General features: G+C 49.9%; 4 protein-coding genes across 4 annotated transcripts; 3 read left to right on the top strand and 1 right to left on the bottom strand.

Moving 5' to 3' along the window:
- The first annotated feature begins 643 nt into the window (after positions 1–643).
- LOC121333392 (feather beta keratin-like) lies at positions 644–979 on the top strand. Its single transcript, XM_041399674.1, has one exon. It carries the CDS (start codon positions 644–646, stop codon positions 977–979), a length of 336 nt encoding a protein of 111 aa, XP_041255608.1.
- Positions 980–7458: 6479 nt separating this feature from the next.
- Positions 7459–7788, bottom strand: LOC121333382 (feather beta keratin-like). Its single transcript, XM_041399665.1, has one exon. It carries the CDS (start codon positions 7786–7788, stop codon positions 7459–7461), a length of 330 nt encoding a protein of 109 aa, XP_041255599.1.
- Positions 7789–13457: 5669 nt separating this feature from the next.
- On the top strand, positions 13458–13769 carry LOC121333381 (feather beta keratin-like). Its single transcript, XM_041399664.1, has one exon. It carries the CDS (start codon positions 13458–13460, stop codon positions 13767–13769), a length of 312 nt encoding a protein of 103 aa, XP_041255598.1.
- A 2578-nt stretch (positions 13770–16347) lies between these two features.
- LOC121333387 (feather beta keratin-like) lies at positions 16348–16665 on the top strand. The gene has a single exon (XM_041399670.1). The coding sequence runs from the start codon at positions 16348–16350 to the stop codon at positions 16663–16665; it is 318 nt and encodes a 105-aa protein (XP_041255604.1).
- The last annotated feature ends 8570 nt before the right edge of the window (positions 16666–25235 follow it).

Genomic DNA, 25235 nt, shown 5'->3' on the forward strand with positions numbered 1-25235 from the left:
GGTGCAACACAATGACTGAATGACATCCACTGGAACAGAAGAGTCTCAGTCTTCGCAAGGCACCCAAAAACCAGAGGACGTGTGCCACAAAATGACCTCATTGATGACATTGCATTTCTGCTGGCCTCTGGTTGTTTATTCAGCCCTCCCTGACTCACATGTAACAATCAAATCTGCCCAAATACAAATGCAATGAAGTTGCTGCCAAGGTCAGATGGAAACGGCTTCAAGAGCAGGACATGGAATTGCAGAATGGCATGAAGGAAAACACTCCCCACCTCATGACTCTCCAAACTGGTCCAGGTGAGAGATGCTGCCTCCAAAATGCCCCAAGGCCATGGGACAAGGCTGTCCCACCCATCCAGATCCAGCATAAAAGCCAGCCCAGAGCCTCTCTCCCTCACACACTTCTCCTCACACCTTCTCCTCCTGCTCCTGCAGACAACCAGGTGAGCCTCAAGCCCCTGACCTTCCTGATCCTGCACCCCTGGCCCCTCTCTGCTAGCATGCTCAGCCCCAGCCTCAGCAGCCCTCACACCTCCCCACAGCCCAAAAACAGCCTCCTCATTCCCTTGCCTCCCAGCCCCCACACCCCTGACCTGCCTTACCCCCTCTCTCTTCCAGGACCCTCCACCCCACACCCATGGCCTGCAACAACATCTGCCGACCCTGCGGACCCACCCCGCTGGCCAACAGCTGCAACGAGCCCTGTGCCCTGCAATGCCAGGATTCCCGTGTCATCATCGACCCTGCCCCTGTGCTGGTCACCCTGCCAGGACCCATCATGACCTCCGTCCCCCAGAGCACCGCCGTCGGATCCACCTCCTCAGCTGCCGTGGGCAGTGAGCTCAGTGTGCAGGGACAGCCCATCTCTGGTGGATTTGGCTTTGGCTATGACGTTGGCTATGGCCGTGGATTTGGCTATGGGCTGAGAGGCCTGGGCTGCTATGGCAGAAGGGGCTATGGCTACAACTGCTAAGGGGCCAGCCTGGGCTGGCTGCAAACATGGCCCATCTGCCTCCTGTTCTCCCTCTCCCTGCTCTGCAGGCCCATTTGGCTCTGTTCAGTCTCTGCTGCAAATGCCATCTCACTGGCCAGAAACCACTGGGGACGTCCACCATCAGGCTGCTCCCACTGTGACGTAAGAAGACCTTGATGCTCTGGAAAAACTGCCTGCAATCCAAGAACCTTGGCTGATGGTCACCCTCCTTTCAGCTCAGCCTGCTCCTTTCTACTGGATGCTCATGGCCTTTTATTCTTCACCCTCAATAAAGTTTTCCTGCATCATAACCTCATATGACTCCTTCTTTCTTTTCCCATGTCTTTTCCCATCTCACTCAGCACTAAGCCAGTGTTGTAGAGATCATTGGGATTAAAAAGTGTACCAAGACCTCTTTGGGGATTTATTTCCCCAGTTCCAGCAGCCACTGGCAGGCTTTGGTCTTCCAGTTCATCCCACAAACCTTTCTGTTTCTAGAACACAGTCCTGGATACACTAATGCAGGTCTATCCCTGCTGCTGGCACAAGCCCCTCTGCGTGATGTGTTCAACTTGGGTGGACGCCAGTTCCTCCAGCCCCTCATTATCTCCACAGCCCACTAAGAGATCTGCTTGAGCAGGTCCATGTCTTTCTTATCATAGGGGTCCTACAGTTGAACACACAATTCCAGTCTCTGTTTTTCAATTCCAGTGCCAGAGATGAGTGAAGGTTGTGAATCCTCTGCTCACCTCCTGCCTACACTGTCAGCATGAGCACAGGACACAGGAGGTTTCTGGTCTGCGAGTGCACATGGTCAGGGCACATGCAATTTTTCATTCACTCACACCTCAAACCCTTCATTTTGGGACTGCTCTCAATCCCCTCATGACCCAGCCTTTATCCTACATGTTTGAGATTGCTCCAATTCACGTGCAGCAGATTCAGCCCCTCTGCTCCTATTGGAGAACCCTTCATCTATAGGTTACTGGAAATAAAGAAGACAAGACTCATGTTTAGAAGATCCAGGGCACAGACTTGAGGGTGATCTATGGCTGGAGGTTTGGGACAGCCCTGGCCAGTTATCCCAGGGCATTTTTTCCTTCCCACAGTTCTGCATTGTCATGTCCTGCTCTTGAGGCTGTGTCCCATCTGACCTTGGCAGCAGATTTGATGAGTTGGTATTGGTTCCAGCATTGCCGGATGAGGGAAGGGGGACCAATAACATGTACCTGGACCTGTACACAGTACTTCTTCCTTTGCCAGGAAAGATCCTTGTCTCTAAGCTGGAGAGATGTGGGTGTTGGTTGGACCATTTGGTTAAGAAGAAAATGGGTGGGATGGTCACACTGAAAGACTTTTGAAAGAGTTTATATGATAGTTCCATGTGTGTGGGGAGAGCAGGGATGAGTGCTGACCCTCACAGGCTCGTGTTCAACCATTATAACTACACATTGTTGTGAGGGACCTGGAGAGTGTAATTGTGTGTCCCATCAGCAAAAATGTGAATAACAAAGAAGTGAGTTGTGTGAGTGGGATTGTCTGGAAGGAGGGGATGGCATCCAGAGCGTTCTGGACAGGCTGGGGAGATGGGCTGGTGTGAAGCTCGTGAAGGTCAACACGACCAAGAGGAAGGTCCTACACCTGGATTGGATCAATCTCAGTAATGGATGTTGGATGGGAAATGAGTTAATTCACAGCATCCCTTAAGACATGAGTGCGCGGGTGTGAGGGGCAGTCATGGAAGAGGACAAGGGAGTGTGGTGTTTGTTGTGGGGCTGTGGAGAGGCGTGAGTGCTGCTGAAGCTGGGGCTGAGTGTGCTGGAAGAGAGGGGCCAGGGTGCAGGAGCAGGAGGGTCAGGGGCTTGAGGCTCACTTGGTTGTTGGCAGGAGCAGAAGGCTTGAGGAGAAGTGTGTGAGGGAGAGAGGCTCCTGGCTGGCTTTTATGCTGGTTGTGGAGGGGTGGGACAGCCTTGTCCCTGGTCTTGGGGCATTTTTTAGGCAGCAGCTCTTGATCTGCTCAGCTTGGTGATTCATAAGGTGGGTCATGTTTTCCTTCCTGATGTTCTGTCATTCCATGCCCTCCCCTTGAGTCTGTGTTCATCTGACCTTGGTAGCAGCTTTTAATTGGGAGCAATACAGGTCAAGGTTTTGGTCTTGTTTTTTTTTCTCAGGAATGTAAAAGATGCAAACAAGCCAACAAGAATTTGGCTGATTTCTCCTGTCTTCAGCTGACCCCCAGCCATTCCTGCTGGCCACACTTGTTTCTTTTCAGCCCAGGATATGGTTGTTTTTCTGGGCTAGAAATTCACATTGCTGTGTCATTTTGGTCCACCACAACCTGCAATTCTTCTCTGTGTAAGTGAACTCAAGGAGTTTTCTCCAAAGCTGTGCTCATGTCTGGGACTGTCCCAAACCAGGTGCAGGACCTTGAATTTGGACTTGTTGAACCACAAGAGGTTCTTATGTTCTCAACATTCCCAGTGTCCCTCCTGACGGGATCCCTCATTGCTCTTGTGTCAGCTGCAACACTCAGCTTCCTGGCACTGCAAAGATGCTGGGTGATCTTGATCTCTCTGCTCATCTCCTTGATAAAGGCATTCAGAATCACCAGTCCAAGGCAGAGGCCTGGAGGCCTCATCACTGGCCGCTACCTGTACAGACAGCCACTGACTGTTGCGATACGGCACAAAATGATGACACAGACACTGCTGCTCTCGAGGGGAACAAAAAGGAAGAAGAAGAAGAAGAACTTTATTTTCTGACTCCAACATTTATAGTTTTCCAAAGGTGACAGTGGATTGGAGGGTGACAGTGCCACCTCTCCAATGCCACTGGACAGACCAAGGGTCCATCAATTCTCTCCACCTCCATGAAAGAATGCAAAACATAGGTTATTTACAGAACTGTGTGTGAGGAAGTTTGTTGAAAGAATGCAAACATCAGAAGGCTTAACAAAGTCTTAAAAAATCAGGGCGACAACTGACCATCACTTTCTGGCTGTTCTTCATCCATTCTTTAGACCACCTTTAAAACAAATTGTCTGCAGTTTAGAGACAAGGGTTTCCCGTGTGACTGTGTAAAAGGCCTGACAGAAGATCAGGATGACACCAGTTGCCTTGGCAACCAAAGCATTCAAGAAGAGAAGGCCCTTGTAATCCTGCTGGAAATTAGGTGGATCATGAGGTGGACATGCACTCTTCGGAATAAAAATCTCCAGCAGTTACCAGGACAGGTAATATGGGAGAAAAAATAGAAGCAGGCTGAAGGAGTTGACCCTCTTGTCCCCCACCAGTGTTGGGGATCCAGGGTGGAACAAGGACATGGACATGGTTGGCCAAGAGCAGTGCAGGGAGACCGTGACATTGACAATACTGGGGTATCATCAAAATGAGGAGAAGCTGACAGTTTTGGGAGTTTCTTGAGGTGGGAGGCAAGACTGCAAATGGGACATGTTGTCAATATGCCATGACCTCACTCCCCAGGTCTCCTTAGCTTTGGTTGAATATTCTACATACTTTGATGGATGCCATCAAAAAAACCCACATTGGTCTCTAATTCTGAAATTATGAGCCGCCGTTAATGTCACATGGACACAAACAGAAAAAGCACATGACACTGCAGAACATCAGGAAGGAAAACACTCCCCAGCTCATGACTCACCAGGCTGAGCAAGGCAAGACCTGCTGCTTAACAAACGCCCCAAGGCCATGGGACAAGGCTGTCTCACCCACCAGAAGGAGCATAAAAGCCAGCCCAGAGCCTCTCTCCATCACACACTTCTCCTCAAGCCTTCTGCTCCTGCTCCTGCCAACAACCAGGTGAGCCTCAAGCCCATGACCCTCCTGATCCTGCACCCCAGCCCCTCTCTTCCAGCACACTCAGCCCCAGCCTCTGCAGCCCTCATGCCTCCCCACAGCCCCACAACAGCCTCCTCATTCCCTTGCTTCCCAGTCTCTCACCCCTGACCAGGCTCATCCTCTTCTCTTCCAGGACCCTCCACACCACACCCATGGCCTGCAACAACATCTGCGGAAGGCAACAGCCAAGGGGCCAGCCTGGGCTGCCTGCAAACATGGCCCATCTACCTTTTTCTCTTCTCCTACTCCCTGCTCTGCATGGCCCCTTCAGCTGTGTCCAGCTGCTCTCCTGCAAACCCCTTCTCCCAAGCCAGAGACCATTGGGCACCTCTGCCTGGCTGCTTCCACTGTGGATCAGGAAGGCTTTCATGCTCTGACCAAACCATCTGCACCAAGGGACCTCGGCTGACGGTCGCCCTACTTGCACCCCAGGCCAATTCCCATCCACTGGCTCCTCCTGAGCTTTCACTGTTCTACCTCAATAAAGTTTTCCTGCATCATAACCTCACAAGACTCCTTCTTCTTTCTTCTCCCTAGACACTTTGAGATTAAGCCAATGTTGTTGAGGTTATTTGGATTGTGGAAAAATGCTCCGAGACCTCTTTTAGGAATTACTTCTCCAATTCCACTACCCACTGCTACACTTTGTTCTTCCTGTGCATCACAGCAACTTTTCAGTTGCTTGAACACACGCCTGGATACCCCAATGCACCTCTATCCATGACTCTGACACAAGGCCCTCCTGGCTGGTCACTTTGGCTGGTCACCAATTCCTCCAGACCCTCATCATCTCCCAAGGCCATTTACAGATCTGCTCGAGGAGGTCCATGTCTTCCTTTTTTTATATCCTCAGAGTGGAACACACAAGTCTGGTCTCATCAGAGTGCAGCCAAGGGGCAGAATGTGCTGCCCTCACTGTGGGGATCACCCCAGGGCATGGGGGATTTTTGATCAGCTCATTCACATGGCCAGGACATGTCCAATTCTTCATCCACCAACACTCCAAGTCCTCCTCAGGGATGCTGTGAATTAACTCATTTCCCATCCAACATCCATTACTGAGATTGATCCAATCCAGGTGCAGGTCCTTCCTCTTGGTCCTGTTGACCTTCACAAGCTTCACACCAGCCCATCTCCCCAGTCTGTCCAAAACCCTCTGGATTCCATCCTTTCCCTCAGACCATAAACCACACCACTCACCTTAGTGTCATCCCCAGTCTTGCCAAGGGGACACTCAAACCCACTCTCCATGTCCTTGAGAAAAATTTATAATGGTTCCAATATGAATCCCTGTTTTCACCACTGGTCCTTGTTCTCCACACTGGGACATGGAGCCAGTGACCACTACTTTTGAGTGAGACCATCCTGCCCATTCCTTATCCAGCCAGTGGTCTAACCATCAGCTCCAGCTTAGAGACAGGAATGTTGTCTGGTATAGGAATAAAAGTTTTACACAGTCCAGGTACAGAATAATGTTTCTGCCTCTCTTCATCCATCCACAGTGGAACCAATACCAACCCACTAAAGCTGTCGCCAAGGTCAGGTGGACATGTCTCAAGAGCAGAACGTGGAATTTCAGAGCTGTTTGAAGAAAAACATTCCCAACCTCATGACACACCAGGCTTTTCCAGGCAACAGCTTCTGCCTGGAAAATGTCCGAAAGTCACGAGCCAAGGCTGTCCTAAACCTTCACCCATGGGTCATCCTCAAGGCCATAACCTTGATCTTCTCCAGCAGAGCCTTGTCTTCCTTGTTCCCAGTAACCCAGAGACAAACAGAGTTCTCCAGTATTACTAGAGCAGAGCAGAGTGGCAGAACATGATGCACTTGGATTGGAGCACTCTAAAAACATGCAGGAGACAGGATGGGTGATGAAGGGATTGAGAGCAGACCCAAAGAGGAACACTTGAGGTGTTGGTGGATGAAGAATTGGATGTGCCCCAGCCAGGTGCACTCACTGACCAGAATCTCCTTCTCTGTCCTGGGCTCATCCCCACAGCGTGGGCACCACAAGAGAGCGGGGGAATCTCACCCTCTACTCTCCTGTACTAAAATCAGAGTTCTGTATTGAGTTCTGAGCTCACAAAGACAAGGAAGACATGGGCCTGCTTCATAGAATCTATCAAAGGGCATGGAAGATGATGAGGGACAGAAGCAACTGCTGTCCAGCAAAAGTGAACATGCCACCCAGAGAGGCTTGGGCAAGAGGCAGAGATAGATCTGCCTTAGTGTATCCAGGTCTGTGATTCAGTAACTGAAGGACTTGTGGGATGCACTGGAAGAGCAAAGTGTTCCAGTTGGTGGTAGAATAGGGAAATAAATCCTAAGAGAGGTCTTGGAGCACTTTTTCACCCACTCCAATAGACTCAGGAAGGCTGGCTGAGAGCTGAGTGAGACTGAAAGGGTCTTGACATCAGAAAGAAGAAGGACTCATCTTAAAATATGATGCAGGAAAACTTTATTGAGGTAGAAGACGGAAAAGCCATAAACAGAAAATGGAAGGGAGCCTGGCTGAAGTGCAAGTGACCATCAGCCGAGGTCCTTTGCTTGGAGGAGGTTTCTGGCCAGATCAACAATGCTTTCCTGCCCCAGAGTGGGAGGAGCATGGTGTGCCGAGAGCCCTCAGCAGTTGTAGCCACCCCTTCTGCCATAGCAGCCCAGGCCTCCCAGCCCATAGCCAAATCCACGGCCATAGCCAAGGCCAAAGCCAGCAAATCCACCAGAGATGGGCTGTCCCTGCACACTGAGCTCACTGCCCACGGCAGCGGAGGAGGTGGATCCGACGGCGGTGCTCTGGGGGAAGGAGGTCATGATGGGTCCTGGCAGGGTGACCAGCACAGGGGAAGGGTTGATGATGACGCGGGAATCCTGGCATTGCAGGGCACAGGGCTCGTTGCAGCTGTTGGCCAGTGGGGTGGGTCCGCAGGGTCGGCAGATGTTGTTGCAGGCCATGGGTGTGGTGTGGAGGTTCCCTGGAAGAGAGGTGTGAGGCAGGGTGGGGGTGTGGGGATGTGAGAGGCAGTGATGTAGGATGGTGAGGGAGTGTGGAGGATGTTTTGGGGTTGTGGGGAGGTGTGATGGCTGCTGAGGCTGGGGCTGAGTGTGCTGGAGGAGAGGTGCAAGAGCACCTGCCAGGGGTGCAGGAGCAGGAGGATCATGGGCTTGAGGCTCACCTGGTTGTCAGCTGGAGCGGGAGGAAAAGGCGTGAGGAGAAGTGTGTGAGGGAGAGAGGTGCTGGACCAGCTTTTATGCTCGTCCTGGAGGGGCGGGACAACCTCATCCCATGGCCTTGGGGCATTTTTTAGCCTGCAGCTCTTGTCTGGCCCAGCCTGGTGAGTCATGAGTTGTGGATTATTCTCCTTCATCCATTTCTGCAATTCCATATCCTGCTCTTGAGGCTGCATCTATCTGACCTTGGAGGCAGCTTCTATCTGGGAGTTGGTATTTGGGAGTATTTGACTGTTCTGTGTGAGTCGGGGAGGGGTGGATAAACAGTCAGCACCCAGGAAAGGTGCAATGTCATCAGTGTGGTCATTTTGTGGCCCTCTTGTTCTGTGGTTTGTGGGTGCCTTGTGAAGACTGGGACTCTCTTCTGTGCCACTGGATGTCCTTCAGTCGTTGTGTTGCATCCAGGAATGTTGAGGGAGCTGCTGATGTCCTGAGTAGGTCACTCTGCGATATCTTTGAAAGGTCACAGTGCCTGAGAACCCTTCATGATGGAGGAAAGAGAGCATCTCCCTTTTGTTTTTTCAATGATATCATGAAAGAAGATCTGGGAAACAAGAGGCAGTTCAGGGCTGAACTTGTTCCAGTCTACTTGTATTTTGAAATTTACACAATTTACACAACAATATACTCTGTCATTTAATGTGTATTCTTTGACCTCATTCAGGAATCCAATAAACAAACGGGGCCCAATCCCTTTTTTCCCAGGCTGGTCTGTGACATCAATTCCTTTTTTCCGCGTTCAAGCCACAAGTTTTCATAACTTATAATTAGTAAGTCTTAATGTGTTGTTCCTATGAGCAAAACCCAATAATTACTAATGGATAGCCAGTAAGCTCCTCTTTTCTTTTGTGTCATTGAGCAGTTGTTCCTGGGTGGAATTGTGCAATTTTGTGTTCTGCTCCTGAGGCCATCTCCATCTGACCTTGGTGGTAGGTTTAAGTTGCAAGAATTAGAGACCAATGTGTTGTTGTTGATTTTGAGTGTCACAACACATAGAAGATTTAACCACAGCTTAGAAGATTTGGAGTGGCATCACTGAAGTCATTCCATGGCACACTGACAACATGCCCCATTTGCATTCTTGCCTCCTGCCTGAAAGAAATTCCAGCTCTCTCAGCTTCTCATCTTAAGGATCCTCCACTCCCATCAGTGTCTGGTCTCTTGGCCAACCATGTCTGTTGGGGACGATGAAACAGGAAAGCCTTATAAATATTACTGCCTGGCAAAAGATTTTGAGAATATGGAAACTGTAAGCAAGATTGAAATGAAAGCAAGCTTTGAAGTACCTTACTTGGTGAACAACTGGAAAACAATGGTATGGCTGGCCAAAGGTAATTCCCTTTTGATGAAACAATAGCCTCTGCTTGGAGACAGGTCCAAGTGTCAGAGCAGACCCTACTAGCTTGGCACAAGGGGTCCAAAGAGTAGTTTTTAGAGTTTAAAGTGTAACACAGTACGGTAATGTAATGATTCTTATAGGCTATGTATGTAAATATTATAGGATTTGCATCTTGTAATAGATTGGTTAGTAAGAACTAGAATATTCAACACAGAAGAAGATTTATTGCATTGTAATGGGAACCATTGGTTCATTCTCTCTTTACCAAACTCTTGCATTCATTCTCTTTACTCTTCCTCGCGCTGTCATTCTCTCTCTCTACCACTCTCTTTACCTCTCTTTCTTTTCGGCCTGCTCCAAGCTGCGGCAAGCAGCTCCAAGCAGGGCCCCTGCACCCATGCCCTTTGCAATAAACTGCAAGTTCCAAGACCTGGCTTCAGAGATCTCCCATCTCCATCTGTCCTGACCATCCTGCTTCCTGCCGCTCCTACACATGCCCATGGCCTTGTTCCACTGAGGAGCCCCAACACTGGTATGGAACAGGATGTTCAATTCCCTTAACCTGCTTGTATTTCTTTTCCTAATCCTATCAAAGTAACTGCTGGAGCTTTTCACAGGCAAGGGTGCATGGCCACCTCATGATCCATTTATGAAATTCCAGTCCAGAGTAGCAACCATATTTCAGGCTGCAGAGAAGTAGGTTTGGCCAGAAGGAATGGCTGGGGGTTAGCTGAAGACATGAAACAACACCCAAATTCCTGTAGGCTTTGTTTGCCTCTTCAACATCCAAAACAAAACCAGTACCAATCCATTGGCCTCTATTTCCTCCAACTGAAATATGCAATCAAGGTCAAATGGACACTGACTCAAGGGAAGAAGAAAGAATTGCAGAAAATCAGGAAGGAAAACACTCCCCACCTCATGACTCACCAGCCTAGGCCAGCCAAGAGATGCTGCCTCCAAAATGCCCCAAGGCTATGAGACAAGGCTGTCCCGCCCCTCCAAAACCAGCATAAAAGCCAGACCAGAGCCTCTCTCCCTCACACACTTCTCCTCACGCCTTCTCCTCCTGCTCCTGGAGACAACCAGGTGAGCCTCAAGCCCCTGACCCTCCTGACCCTTCACCCCTGACCCATCTCTTCCAGCACGCTCAGCCCCAGCCTCAGCAGCCCTCACACCTCCCCACAGCCCAAAAACAGTCTCCACACTCCCTCACCATCCTGTATCACCTCCTCTCTCACCCCCACTTCCCTGCCCTGACTCGCCCTTCTCTCTTCCAGGGACCCTCCACACCACACCCATGGCCTGCTACAACCGCTGCCAGCCCTGCGGACCCACCCCCATGCCTTAGATGATATGCTAAAACTTGGACATGTCAATGCTTTGCTGGGTAGACCTCTGGTAAAGTCTTGCCATGCCAGTGAACACGTGACAAACTCTCTTACCTGCAGGTCTCTTGAACCTTCCAGCAAACTGGGGAAGTACATCAACCACTCTGGCAGGAAATCTGGAGTGCAAGTGCTTCACATCCCCTGCTCAAGCAGTCAGCAAGAGCAGGATTCCCAGCACCAGGGACAGTTCAGTGTTTGCCCTCTCAGGACAGATGCTCCAACACCTCTTCCTCTCTGTGGCCACCCTCATAAGGAAAGACTCTTGTATTCTTTTCCCTGGGAATTCCATTTTTTTTTTTTTCCACTTGTGCCTTTGCCTTCTTGCCCTGCACGTGAGCACTGCTGTGAAAAGCTGGGCACCTTCACTTCATTTCTGCCATCAGGGATTTGCACACACTGATGACATCCCCCATCCATCCTTGTCCACTGTGAGTCACAGCTGTCTCAGACTATCCTCTAGGAATGATTCTCCAACCCCTTTGGAGTCTTTTTGTCCTCAAATGATCTGGATTCACTAAATTACTTCATTTTCACACTTGGGAGCCCAGGACTGCCCACAACACCTCACGTGGGACCTCACCAGTGCTGAGCAGACATATCACTTCTCCCTGCTTGGTCATACACTTTTCCCAATCCTATCGTAGACACTTGGGTTCCCTTTTTCCACACAGGGACACCTGCTGCTCCATTTCTTTGCAACCACAACCACAAAACAAAGGCTTTTTCATAGAAGAAGACAGTCCATCTGACACCCAGGCATTCCTTCTTACCTGGGATGACTCCTCCCAACAAACAGCCCTTGCCAGAACCCCATTCTGCCCTGACAGAACCCCAGCAGATGTCCAGCACCTGTCAGGTTTTCTGTGTTGGCCCAATGGATCCAGTTCCTGGGCTACAGCACTGGGGGCTTGCTGCCATCTGGATTTTTGGACACTGACCACAAGCTTCCAGTTCCAGCCCTTCAGACCTTTCTCAGACGTCCACACTGAGCACTGACACAACTTGGACTTGCCTGGGTTGTTTTTGAGGATCATGCAATGCTTGCCTTCAACAATCCTCGGTGGCCTCCAAATCCTTCTTCTGACAATCACAAATGGCCTCAAGTTTTGGCACACAGCCCATGTAAAAATCCAAAAGGCCCCAGATACCAAAATCTTAAAAACAAGAGGAGCACCAAGACGCCCACAGAGCACAGTCAACAGGAAAGGTCAGGTCTAGTGTCAGGCTTAGCCAGGTGGGATCAATGTGGGGAAGGATGAAATGTGAGGGAAGGGGCAACACCTCCAGCAGAGCTGCAAATCCCAGAGCAGCCTGAGAAGGCTGGGAGGGAATGGGGCCCCTCTTCAAAACACATCTACAAACTATAGCACGTGAATGTCACATAGTGACCTCACTGATGACACTCCACTGCTCCAATGCTTTGGTCGTTTACTCTGTCCTCCCTGCCATGAACATTCCACGCACATCCTCCCAAATACCCACTCACACTTCAAAGCAGCTGCCAAGGTGAGAAGGAAAAGGAGGCAAGAACAGGACATGGAATCATAGAATTCCATAAAGAAATAACCAAATCATGACCGAAAAGGAAAAATGAGTTTGCTCAGCATCAGTTAGCAATTATTGTTTTTTTCTTACAGGAATGCAATATAAAGACTTACAAGTTATACCTCACGCCTTGAATGTGGAATAAGTCAAGTCATGTCACAAAACAACCTAGGGGAAAAGTGATCAGGCCAGGTTTACTGATTGGGTTTTTTTTTTATTTCTGAACGAGGTCAAGAAATAGACTTTAATTGTCTGAGTACGTTATCATGTAAATTTGAGATTTCCAAATGGACCTGAAAAATGGAACAAGTTCAGCCTGAACAGCCTCATGTTTTCCAGATGCTGTCACTTCATCCCACTGAAGACATGAGGGGCTGAGCTCCCTTTCATCCATCAAAAACTGCTCCTAGGTAAGACGACCTTGCCAAGCTCTTGCAGAGTGACCTTCCCAGGACATCAGCAAGCAGCTCCCTCAGCATTCCTGGGTGCGACATCATGACTGATGGATATCCAGTGGTACAGAATAGGGGCCCAGTCATCAGAAGGAACCCACAAACAACTGCACATCAGAGCCTCAAAATTACCTTACCTGATGACATTGCAGTTCTCTGGGGTTCTGGTTGTTTATTCATTCTTCTCTGACACACACTGAACAATCAAATCCTCCCAAATACCAACTCTCCCTTTAAGCTGCCGCCAAGGTCAGATGAACACAGCCTCAAGGGAAGGACACAGAACTGCAGAATTGCATAAAGGAAAACACTCCCCACTTCAGGACTCAGCAGGAAAGAGCTGCTGCCTGCAAAATGCCCCAAGGCCATGGCACAAGGCAGTCCCACCCACCCAAGACCAGCATAAAAGACAGCCCAGATCCTCTCTCCTTCACACACTTCTCAAGCCTTCTCCTGCTGCTCCTGCTGACAACCAGGTGAGCCTCAAGCCCTTCTGCTCCTGCACCCTTGGCCCATCTCTTCCAGCACACTCAGCCCCAGCCTCAGCAGCCCTCACGCCTCCCCCCAGCCCAAAAACAGCCTCCACACTCCCTCACCCTCCTGCACCCCCACATCCCTGCCCTGCATCACCCTTCTTCTCTTCCAGGGACCCTCCATACCACACCCATGGCCTGCAACAACATCTGCCGACCCTGCGGACCCACCCCGCTGGCCAACAGCTGCAACGAGCCCTGTGCCCTGCAATGCCAGGATTCCCGTGTCATCATCAACCCTTCCCCTGTGCTGGTCACCCTGCCTGGACCCATCATGACCTCCTTCCCCCAGAGCACCGCCGTCGGATCCACCTCCTCGGCTGCCGTGGGCACTGAGCTCAGTGCCCAGGGACAGCCCATCTCTGGTGGATTTGGCTTTGGGCTTGGCTATGGGCTGGGAGGCCTGGGCTGCTATGGCAGAAGGGGCTATGGCTACAACTGCTGAGGACTGGTGCACCATCTTGGGGCTCTGGCAACAGCTCCTGCCAGCAGAGCACCTTGGCTGATGGTTGCCCTACGTGCAACTTGCACCAGATGCCTCCCATCTTTTTCTCCTTTGTCTTGAGTCTTTTCCCTCAATAAAATTTTCCTGCATTAAATCCTCAGATGTCTCCTCTTCTTTTTGTTTCAAATTGTCTCACATCCTCACCCAGCACAGTGCAAGGTCTTAAGAGGCCTTTGGCACAGGGGGAAAAGTGTTGGAACACCTTTCTTAGGATATATGTCCCCACCAGTAATCACAAGAATTCCATAGGAAGCAGGGTTGAAATGTGACCTTCCAGAATGTGTCACAAGCCCATCACCTGCCACATCAAAGGCTTTGACACATCCATGCTCTCCTGTTCGTGGCTCTGAAGAATCTACTACATGCCAGTAGATACTTGGCAAGCTCTCTTCCCCAGCTGGATCCTCAAACCCTCCCTGTAAAGAGTCAAAAAATCATACATTTTGGGAGGAACACTGGAGAGCAAGAGCTTCATTCCATTCTGCTCAAGTCAGACCAACAACATCAGGCATTCCAGCACCATGGGCAGTTCCAGCTCTGGATCTCCCAGGACAGACTCCACCATCTTTTCCATTCTGTGACCACCCTCACACTGAAACCTGCTTCTCTTCCTTGTCCATGGAATTACATCTGTTTTCACTTGTGTCATTGCCCTATTATCCTTCATATATGCACTGCTGAGTGTTGCCCTGATTTTTTAAGATTTTCTAAGCTTCTGATGTTTACATTCTTGTAGCAACCTTTCTCACACACTTCCTGTAAATAACTTATCCTTTCACATTCTTGTATGGAAGAAGAAAGATTTTACGGACTGTTGGTTTGTCCAGTACCATTGGAGAGGTGGCATTTTCACCCTCCAATCCACTGTCACCTTTGAAAATCTATAAATGTTAGAATCAGAAAATAAACCTACCCCTTTTTACCTCGAAAACAGCAGCGTGTTCATGTCATGTTTTTCGTATCCAATAGTGACAGCTGAGGACAGCTGTGATCCCTCATATTCATTCCCTACCATCAGGGATTTGCACTCACTGATGACATGCCTCTCTCCATCCTTGTCTCCTAGGAGTCACAGCTCTCTGAGTTTCATCTGTGAAAGATCTCCCAGCACCTTTAGAATCTTGTTGGCCACAAGCTGGTTTTGTTTCTAAGTCCATAGGCATCTTCCACTGGGGAGCCCAGAAATGTCCAAACCACACCACATGGGACCCAGTTAGAGCTCCAAAGAGAGAATGGGCCATGTCTTCCAACTTCATGGCAAGAATTTTCTGCAATCTATCTTGGACATTGATGATGCCTTTTCATCTAAAGTTTCATTGTGATCTTGTGGTCTCTTTATGCCCCATGGGCACTACAGGGTCCTGCTCAGCAAAGCTGCTTTCCAGACTCTCAGGCCACAGCATGACACAGGGCCAAGTGCCATTCCTGTCCAGACACAGAACTTCTCATTTCCTGCTCTTGAAATGCAGGAGATTCCCTTTACCCGCAGTCGCCAGATCCCTCTGACTGGTGGCACAACCGAGTGGTGCCTCAGACACTCCATCATCTGCCAGCTTGCTGCGGGAGCAACTCTCCTACAGCCCACGTGGAACAGAAGAGTTTAGGCACTCACACCTGGCACAGATGCAAAGCCCAGACCTGCTTGACTGACCTGGGATACTTTGGGGCCCCTCTTCACAACACAACCACATACACAAAACCATGAGTTCCATGGGATGACCCCACTGATGACACCCCACCTCTACAAAATATTGCTTACATCTTCAGTCCCCTTTGACACACACCACCAACACCAGACTTTGGTCTCAAATGCACACATTTTAGAAGAGGAATGACCATGATGGAAGGGGCAGTTCCTCATGCATAGTTCAGCTGCAAAGGCCACACCAGCCTGACATGGCTGCGGTGGAATGGGGCCCCTCTTCACAACACACCCACAAGCTAAACCACGCAAGTGCCACAAAATGACCTCACTGATGACACCCAGAGTTTTCCTAGACTTTTTTAAACATACTCTGGTTTCTCTGACACACATTTTCCATGCCAATACTCCCAAATACCAACTCTCACTTTAAAGATGCCACCAAGGTCAGATGGACATGATCTCCTTAGAGCAAGACATGACATGGCAGAGTTGTGGGGAGGAAAACACTCCCTACCTCATGACTTGCCAGGCTGGGCCTGGAAGAACCTGCTACCTGCCTGGTGCCCCAAGGCCATGGGACAAGGCAGTCCCACCCCCCCAGAACCAGCATAAAAGCCGGCCCAGAGCCTCTCTCCCTCACACACTTCTGAGACCTTCTGCTCTGGTGCTGACAACCAGGTGAGCCTCAAGACCCTGATCCTCCTACCCCTGCACCCCTGGCCTCTCTCTGCCAGCACGCTCAGCCCCAGCTTCAGCAGCGCTCATGCCTCCCCACAGCCCCACAACAGCCTCCACACTTCATCATCCCACTTACCCCCACATCCCTGCCCTGCCTCACCCTTTTTTTTTCTAGGCACCCTCCACACCACACCCATGGCCTGCAACAACATCTGCCGACCCTGTGGACCCACCCCACTGGCCAACAGCTGCAACGAGCCCTGTGCCCTGCAATGCCAGGATTCCCGCGTCATCATCGACCCTGCCCCTGTTCTGGTCACCCTGCCAGGACCCATCATGACCTCCTTCCCCCAGAGCACCGCCGTTGGTTCCACCTCCTCGGCTGCTCTGGGCACTGAGCTCAGTGCCCAGGGACAGCCCATCTCTGGTGGATTTGGCTATGGCTTTGGCTACGGCCGTGGATTTGGCTGTGGGCTGGGCTGCTATGGCAGAAGCGGCTGCTACACCTGCTAAAGGCACCACTTTGGGGTTCTGGCACCAGCTCCTGCCAGCAAAGCCCCTCAGCTGATGGTCTTCCTACTTGCGATTCACACTGGATCACTTCTGCTTCTTTCTCCCACCTTTTAATTCTTTTGCCTCAATAAAGTTTACCTATATCAGAGCCTGACATGTCTCCTCATCTTTGTAAATTTCAGTTGTCTCAGATCCTCACCTCACACAGTGTCAGACAGAGCACTGGGGTGAACAGAAAAGGGGCCTAACATATTTCTTATTAAATGTGTCACCACCATTAACAACCAAGACTGGCACAGGAAGCAAGGGATTGGAAGGATCTTCCAGAACCTGGCACAAGCTCATCACCTGCTACACCAGCCTTTTGACACATTGATGGTCTCCTGAGTACAGCTGTGGTAGAGCGTCTCCATGCCAGCACACACTTGACAAACTGTCTTCCCAGCAGAACTCTTGAACCCTCTCAGCAGAGTCACAAAATCATCCACTTGAGCAGGAACTCTGGGCTGCAAGTGCTTCATTCCCCTCTGCTCAAGAAAGACTAACAAGTGTGGGATTTCCAGGACTATGGACAGTTCATGTTTTGCTCTCCCAGGACAGGGACTCCACCATGTCTTCCTTTCTCTGTCCACCCTCACATTGAAAAATTCTTCCCTTTTTTGCCTATGGAATTCCATCTGTTTTCACTTCTGTCCGTGCCTTCTTTTCCTACATGGTTACACTACTGTGGATAAATGGACTCCCTCGACTTCATACCCTGCCATCTGGCATATTCTTACATTGATGACACCCCACTGTCCATCCTCATCTCCTGGGAGTCCAAGGTCTCCCAGCCTCTCCTCCACAACAGATTCTCCAGCCCTTTCAGTGTGTTGGTTGTCCTGTGTTTTCATGAATTAAATTTCCCTAATAGGAATGTAAACCTCCACTAGGGAAACTAAAGTTCATTCCTTCTTCTCCAGAGTTTGATGAAAGGGAGACAAGACAGGTGTTAAAAAATTTCCATTCTGACAATTTCAGAGAGCAATAAGGTCAATCTTCTTCTTCTGAAAATTGAATATCCCCGGTTCCTTCAACTTCTCCTCACCTGTCTTGTTCTCCTTATACTTCAGCTGTTTTCCTTTCCATGTGTCAGTCAGAACCTGGCACTGTGACCATGCTGGGCCCAGCTGAGATGACTGCTACAGATCAACCAGCACTGGATTTGTGGAGCTTAGATGACCTTCATAAATCTCAGGAATTGCTTTCCCATCTCCATTGAGAAAGTCTGGCATATAGACTGTGCAGGAGAGACGGAGCCAAGGCAGGCAGGAATGCACTGGAAGGAGCAGACCCTCAGCCCCAGAAGACCTGCAAAGCCCAGACCAGCCTGACATGGCTGGCTGGGAATGGGGCCCCTCTTCACAACACACACAAAAACCACAGCACACCAGTATCACAGGGCGGCATCAGAGATGACATCCCACCCCTCCCAAGCTTTGGTAACATTTGGTAACAACCCCACCCTGACATGCACTATCAACACCAGTCTTTAACCTCTAATAGTCACATTTAAAAGCTGCCGCCAAGGTCAGATGGACATGGACTCAAGAGAAGGACATGGAATAACAGAATTCCAAAAACAACACCTGCACCATGACAGGGAAAGAAAGATGATGCTGCTGACCAGAGCTAGTAATTATTGGGTTTTGCTCACAGGAACACAATGTTAAGCCTGAAAGGATACAAGTTATGAAACTATATGACCTTACTGTGGAATAAGACAACTGATGTCACAGACCTGCCTGGGAACCCGTTTCTTTTTTGTTTAATGAGTTTCTTAATGAGGTCAAGGAATACAATTTAAATGACAGAGTACGTTATCAGGTAGAGTTGAGAATTCCAAAAGGGCCATAACATTGGAACAAGTTCAGCCTGAACAACCTCTCCTTTTCCAGATGCTCTCCCTTCATTGCATTCAAGACATTCAAGAATGCCACAAGCTCTCTTTAATCTATCAGGCACTCCCAAGCACCGTGACCTTTCCAAGCTACAACACAGTGACCTTCCCAGGACATGAGCAGCACTCTCAACATTCCTGGATGCAACACAATGACTGATGGACATCTGGTGGCACAGAACAGAGTCCCAGTCTTCACAAGGCACCGATAAAGCACAGCACACAAAGGCCACAACATGACCTCATTGATGACATTGCTGTTTTCCAAGGCTATGGTTGCTTATTCAGTCCTCCCTTACAAATATTTAATAATGAAATACTCCCAAATACCAACTGCTGATTGAAAGCTGCTGCCAAGGTCAGATGGACACTGACTCAAAGAGCTGGACATGGAATTGCAGAGTTGTGGGAAGAAAAACACTTCACTCCTCATGACTCAGCAGGCTGGGCCAGGTAAGAGCTGCTGACTCCAAAATGCCCCAAGGCCATGGGACAAGGCTGTCCCGCCCCTCCACAACCAGCATAAAAGCCAGCCCAGAGCCTCTCTCCCTCACACACTTCTCCTGACGCCTTCTCCTCCTGCTGACAACCAGGTGAGCCTCAAGCCCCAGACCTTCCTGCTCCTGCACCCCTGGCCCCCCTTTTCCAGCATGCTCAGCCCCAGCCTCAGCAGCCCTCACACCTTCCCACAGCCCCACAACAGCCTCCACACTCCCTCACCCTGTGGATACTTTGTCCCTTCCACCCTCACACCTCTACCTTGCCTCACCCCTCTCTCTTCCAGGCACCCTCCACACCACACCCATGGCCTGCAACAACATCTGCCGACCCTGCGGACCCACCCCACTGGCCAACAGCTGCAACGAGCCCTGTGCCCTGCAATGCCAGGATTCCCGCGTCATCATCAACCCTTCCCCTGTGCTGGTCACCCTGCCAGGACCCATCATGACCTCCTTCCCCCAGAGCACCGCCGTCGGATCCACCTCCTCCGCTGCTCTGGGCACTGAGCTCAGTGCCCAGGGACAGCCCATCTCTGGTGGATTTGGCTTTGGCCTTGGCTACGGCCTGGCAGGCCTGGGCTGCTATGGCAGAAGGGGCTATGGCTCCACCTGCTAAGGGCCCTCAGCACCACTCCTGACACCAACCACCTTGGTGCTGTGGCAGCAGCTCCTGCAAGGAAAGCACCTTGGCTGATGGTTGCCCTACTTCTACCTCAGACTATATCCTTTCGAATACTTTCTCCTGTCTCTTGTTTTTTTGTTTTTTTTTTTTTTTCTTAGTAAAGATTACTTGCACCAAAGCCTGATGTGTCTCCTCATCTTTCTGAATTCCAGTGGTCTCACCTCCTTACCCAACACAGTGCCAGGAATAAACAGACTATTGAATGGTAAAAGGTCTCAAACCTTTCTTATAAAATACATCACCACTAGTAACTATCAATCCCTGGTATGGGACCAGGGATTGAGGCGAGGCACAAACCCATCACCTACTACAACAAAAGCTTGCATAAAACAAATCTCTCTTGCTCATGGCTCTCTTCAGATATCTCTGAGCTGGTACATACTTGACAATCTCTCTTCCAAGCAGGACTCCCTAATCCTCTCCCCAAAAATAGGAGCAACATCATCCAATTAGGCAGGAACTTTGGAGTGCAATTGCCTCATTCTCTTCTGCTCGATCATAGTCAGCAAAAGCCAGATTTCCAGGACCTTGGACAGTTCAGAGTTGGCTCCCCAGAACAGCTATTCCACCACTTCTTTTACTCTGGGAAAAACCTCGTACTGAAAAAGGCTTGTCTGCCTTTCCCAGGGAATTTCATCTTTTTTCACTTGTGCCCTTGCCTTCTTGTCCTGTATGTGTGCACTGCTGAGAACAGCTGGCCTCCCTCGACTTCATTCTCTGCAGTCAGGAATTCGTGCACATTGATGACACCCCCTGTGCAGCCTTGTCCCCTGTGAGTCCCAGCTCTCACAGCCTCTGCTCTGGAAAAGATCCTCCAGGCCCTTTAGAATATTTTTGGGCCCGAACTGGTGTCAATTCACTAAATCTACTTCATTTACATGTGGGAAGCCCAGAACTGCTCAGAACTCCTCACATGGGACCTCAGCAGTGCTTAGGAGACACCAAGAGTCACTTCCCCTCCATTGGAACACTTTTCCCAATCCTGACCTGAAGACTTGGGGTCCCTTTTCCCAAAATGATGCAGGGACACCTCCTGCTCCACTTTTTCTCACCCAGAAACACAAGGGCGATTTCTCATAAGAAAACTATTCTTACATTTGATACTCATACATTCCTTCCTACCTGGTATGACTCCTACCAACAAACAGGATGCCCTTGCTGAGCTTCAGCACCAGATTTTCAGAGTTGCCCCAATGGATCCAGCTCCTGGGCTACAGCACTGGGAACTTGCTGCCATCTCGACTTCAGGACACTGACCACAACCCTCCAGGTCCAGGAGGACCTTTCTCAGGCCACCATGCTAGGCCCTGACACAACCCAGACTTGTCTGGTTGTCAAAGATCATAAAATGCTCACCTGCAGCAACCCTGGGTGTGCTCCCAATCCTCTTTCTGACAACCACAAGTGGTCTGAGCCTTTTGCTCTCAGCCCAAATTGGGAGGTAAATCACCCTGCATAACAAAAGCTTAAAAGCAAGAAGGGCACCAAGACATCCAGAGTAGAGTGAACAGGAAAAGTCAGGTCTAGTGTCAGGCTTAGCCAGGTGGGATCAAGGTGGGGAGCAATGGAATTTGAAGGAAGTGGCAACACCTTCAGCACATCTGTAAATCCTAAAGCAGCCTGACTGGGCTGGGAGAGAATGGGGCTCCTCATCACAGCACAGCCACAAACCACAGCACAAGAGCATCATGGAGTCATTTCACTGCCGACACCACACTTCTCCTAAATTTTGGCTGTTTATTGAGCCCAGTCTAACACCCATCTTCCATGCAAACCTTCGCAAATAACAACTTGCACTGAAAAGCTGCTATCTAGGTTAGATGGATAAGTCCTCAAGAGAATGACATGGAATGGTAGAATTTAATGGAGAAATGCCCATATCATGACAAAGAAGGAAAGAGGAGCATGCTCACTATCAGGCAGTAATTATTGGTTTTTTGCTAACAGAAACACAGTTTTAAGACTTAAGGAGTAGAAGATATGAAACCTTACAGCTTGAAGGCAGAATAACAGAATTGAAGTAACAGATCAGCTATGATAAAAAAAAGGATCAGACACTGTTGACTGGTGGATATTTTTGATTTCTTAGTGATGTTCAGATATAAACTTAAAATGAAAGAGTTTGTTGTCATGTAATTTTCTGAAATCCAAATGGACCATATAAATAAAGCAAATCCATCCTGACCAGGACCTGGTTTTCCGGTTTTTCTCTCTTGATCTCATTCAAGACACAAAGGGATGAGTCCAGTCTTCACAAGGCACTTGCAAACCACAGCACATGAGTGCCATAAAAAGACTGCACTGATGACATCACACTGCTCCTGGGCTCTGGTTGTTTATTCAGCCCTCTCTGACACACACCAAACAATCACATCCTCGCAAACACCTCTCACTCTAAAGCTGCCGCCAAGGTCAGATGGATGCAGCATCAACAGCTGGACATGGAATTGCAGAATTGCATAAAGGAACACACTCACCATGCTGGGCCAGCCAAGAGCTGCTGCCTCAAAAATGCCCCAAGGTCATGGGACAAGGCTGTCCCACCCCTCCAGAACCAGCATAAAAGCCATCCCAGAGCCTCTCGCTCACACACTTCTCCTGACACATTTTCCACCTGCTCCTGCAGACTACCAGGTGAGGCTCAAGACCCTGACCCTCCTGCTCCTGCACCCTTGGCCCATCTCTTCCAGCACACTCAGCACCAGCCTCAGCAGCCCTCACGCATCCCAACAGGTCACAACAGCCTCCATACTCCCTCACCCTCCTGCATCACTGCCCCTCACACCCCCACACCCCTGCTCTGCCTCACCCCCTCTCTCTTCCAGGCACCCTCCACACCACACCCGTTGCCTTCAACAACATCTGCCGACCCTGTGGACCCACCCCGCTGGCCAACAGCTGCAACGAGCCCTGTGCCCTGCAATGCCAGGATTCCCGTGTCATCCTCGACCCTTCCCCTGTGCTGGTCACCCTCCCAGGACCCATCATGACCTCCTTCCCCCAGAGCTCCGCCGTCGGATCCACCTCCTCCGCTGCTCTGGGCACTGAGCTCAGTGCCCAGGGACAGCCCATCTCTGGTGGATTTGGCTTTGGCCTTGGCTATGGCCTGGCAGGCCTGGGCTGCTCTGGCAGAAGGGGCTATGGCTCCATCTGCTAAGGGCCCTCAGCACCACCCCTGACACAACCAGCTCTGGCCTCTGGCAACAGCTCCTGTAACCAAAGCACTTCAGCTGATGATCACCCTACTGCACCTCACACCACATCCCTTCCCACTTCTTTCTCCTGCCTTTTAATTTTTTTTTTCCTCAATAAAATTTTCCTGTTATATAGCTTCCGATATCTCCTCTTCCTTTGTTCTTCTATGGCTCTTGCAACTTCACCTAGCTCAACATCAAGAGTCAACAGCCCATTGGTGTTTGTGGAAAAGGGGCCACAAGACCTCTCCTGGGATGTCTGCTAACAGCAGAACCATCCACTAGGCTTCCAGAACACAGCACAGGCCCTTTTCCCAAAGCCTTGGACACACTGATGCACTTGTGCCCATATCTAAAACACAATCTCCTGATGGCAGCAAATATTTGTCCAACTTTTCCCTACCAGGACTCTCTGAACATCCCAGTACTGGAATCCAGCAGTGCACAAGAAGCTGGGGAAATCCATTAGTTCAACCTTGCATGATCCCCAGACCAAGCAACCACCCTTCCCTCAGCTGACCCTCACAGAAATGGTTCTTTATATTCTTCACCAGCATTCTTGTTCTTCTTTGGACATCCTCAAGCACCTCAATGTCTTTGGTGCTGTGAGGGGCCTAAAACTGAGCTCAGATTCAGGGTGTGGCCTCACCAGTAGCCAATACAGTGGGACAGTCACTGCAGTGGTCCTGCTGTCCCCACTATAGGTAATACAGGATGCCACTGGTTTTTGTGGCCACCTGGAAACACATTGGATCATGATCAGCTACTGTCAAACAGCCCTCCCAGATCCTTTTCCCACTGGCAGCTTTTTCATCACTCCTTCCCAGACCTGGAGATTTAAGTCTTTACTAAATTCCAAGTAAAAATCATCCACACCCTTTCCTCACTTACTAAGGAGGTCACATTGACGCCCCAGGTGATGAGGTTGGTCAAGCAGGACCTGACTTGGCTAAAGCCATGCTGCCTGGGCCTGACCACCCGGTGGTCCTGCAGGGGCCGTTAAGCACTCTCAAGATGATCTGCTTCAGCAGCTTCTGCAGCACTTGGCTCAGACTGACAGGCCTGGAGTTGCCCAGACCCTTCTTCTGGCCCTTCTTCTAGGGAAGAGTCCCGTTTTCAAACCTACATCATCTGGGACCTCTCCATTTAGCCAGGACTGCTGACAAAAGATAGCAAGTGGCTTGGGAGCACTTCCACCAGCTCCCTCAGAGGCCTTAGGTGGATCAATTCAGTTCCACACACAAGTCTGTCACTGACCATCCTCATTAGATTAAGAGGGATTGAATTTTTCTCCCTGGTGAGGAACAGGATGTTGTGCCCATCCCAGGAAGCAGAATCACAGCAAAGGGAATAATTTGTGCTCAAGGAACCTCTCAGAGGTGACCAAAGACTCATTGTAGAATGGTTTTGCATGGAAAGGATCTTGAAGGTTCTCTTATCCAAACCCCTGCAGTGGACAAAGACACCTTCCACTATCCCAGGTTGCTCAAAGCCCTGTCCAACCTGGCCTTGATCATTACCAGGGTTGGGGCAGTCACAGCTTCTATGGGCAACCTGGGCCAGGCCCTCATCACCCACACAGGGAAGGATTTCTTCACAATATCCCATCTAACTCTACCCTCTGGCAGCAGGAACACATTTCCCCTTGTCCCATCACTCTCTGTGCAGGAGATCATGGAGTTCAAACCAACCTGATCAAGGAAGGACAGCTGAACAAGGCTGTCCATGACCTCTGTCAACTCAAGGTTTAGTAACTTGAGGCCATTTCCACTTGTCCCATCACTTCCTAAAAGGGAGGAAAGAGCAACAATAGTCTTACAAAAAACTCCTTTCAGACAGCTGAAGAAAGGGAGATGATTTCTCCTTTGGCTGACTTGTCTGCACCTAAATATCTTCAGATCCTAAAACCACTACTCAAAATCTTGTTCTCCAGATCCCCCAGCAGCTGTTCCTAGGATGTGTCCCACCACAGGAGAACCATTGTAACACCAGGGTGGCAAAGCTGGAGCAGAACCAAGGAGAAAGGCAAGTCTGAAAGACAGGTCTGGTGACCTGGTGATAATGTGTGGAAGAATAACCATGATGGAAAGGTCAGCTCCTCACTCATGGCACAGCTGCAAAGACCAGACCATCCTGACGGGGCTGTAATGGAAGGGGGCCCCTTTGCACAACACACCCACAAACCAAACCACACAAGAGCAAAAGGGTGGGGACTCTGATGACATCTCTAGAGTTATTGTCATCAATTCTTCATT

The sequence above is a fragment of the Onychostruthus taczanowskii genome, unplaced genomic scaffold (genome assembly GCF_017590055.1).
Source record: "Onychostruthus taczanowskii isolate IOZ18803 unplaced genomic scaffold, ASM1759005v1 scaffold169, whole genome shotgun sequence".
NCBI lineage: Eukaryota > Metazoa > Chordata > Aves > Passeriformes > Passeridae > Onychostruthus > Onychostruthus taczanowskii.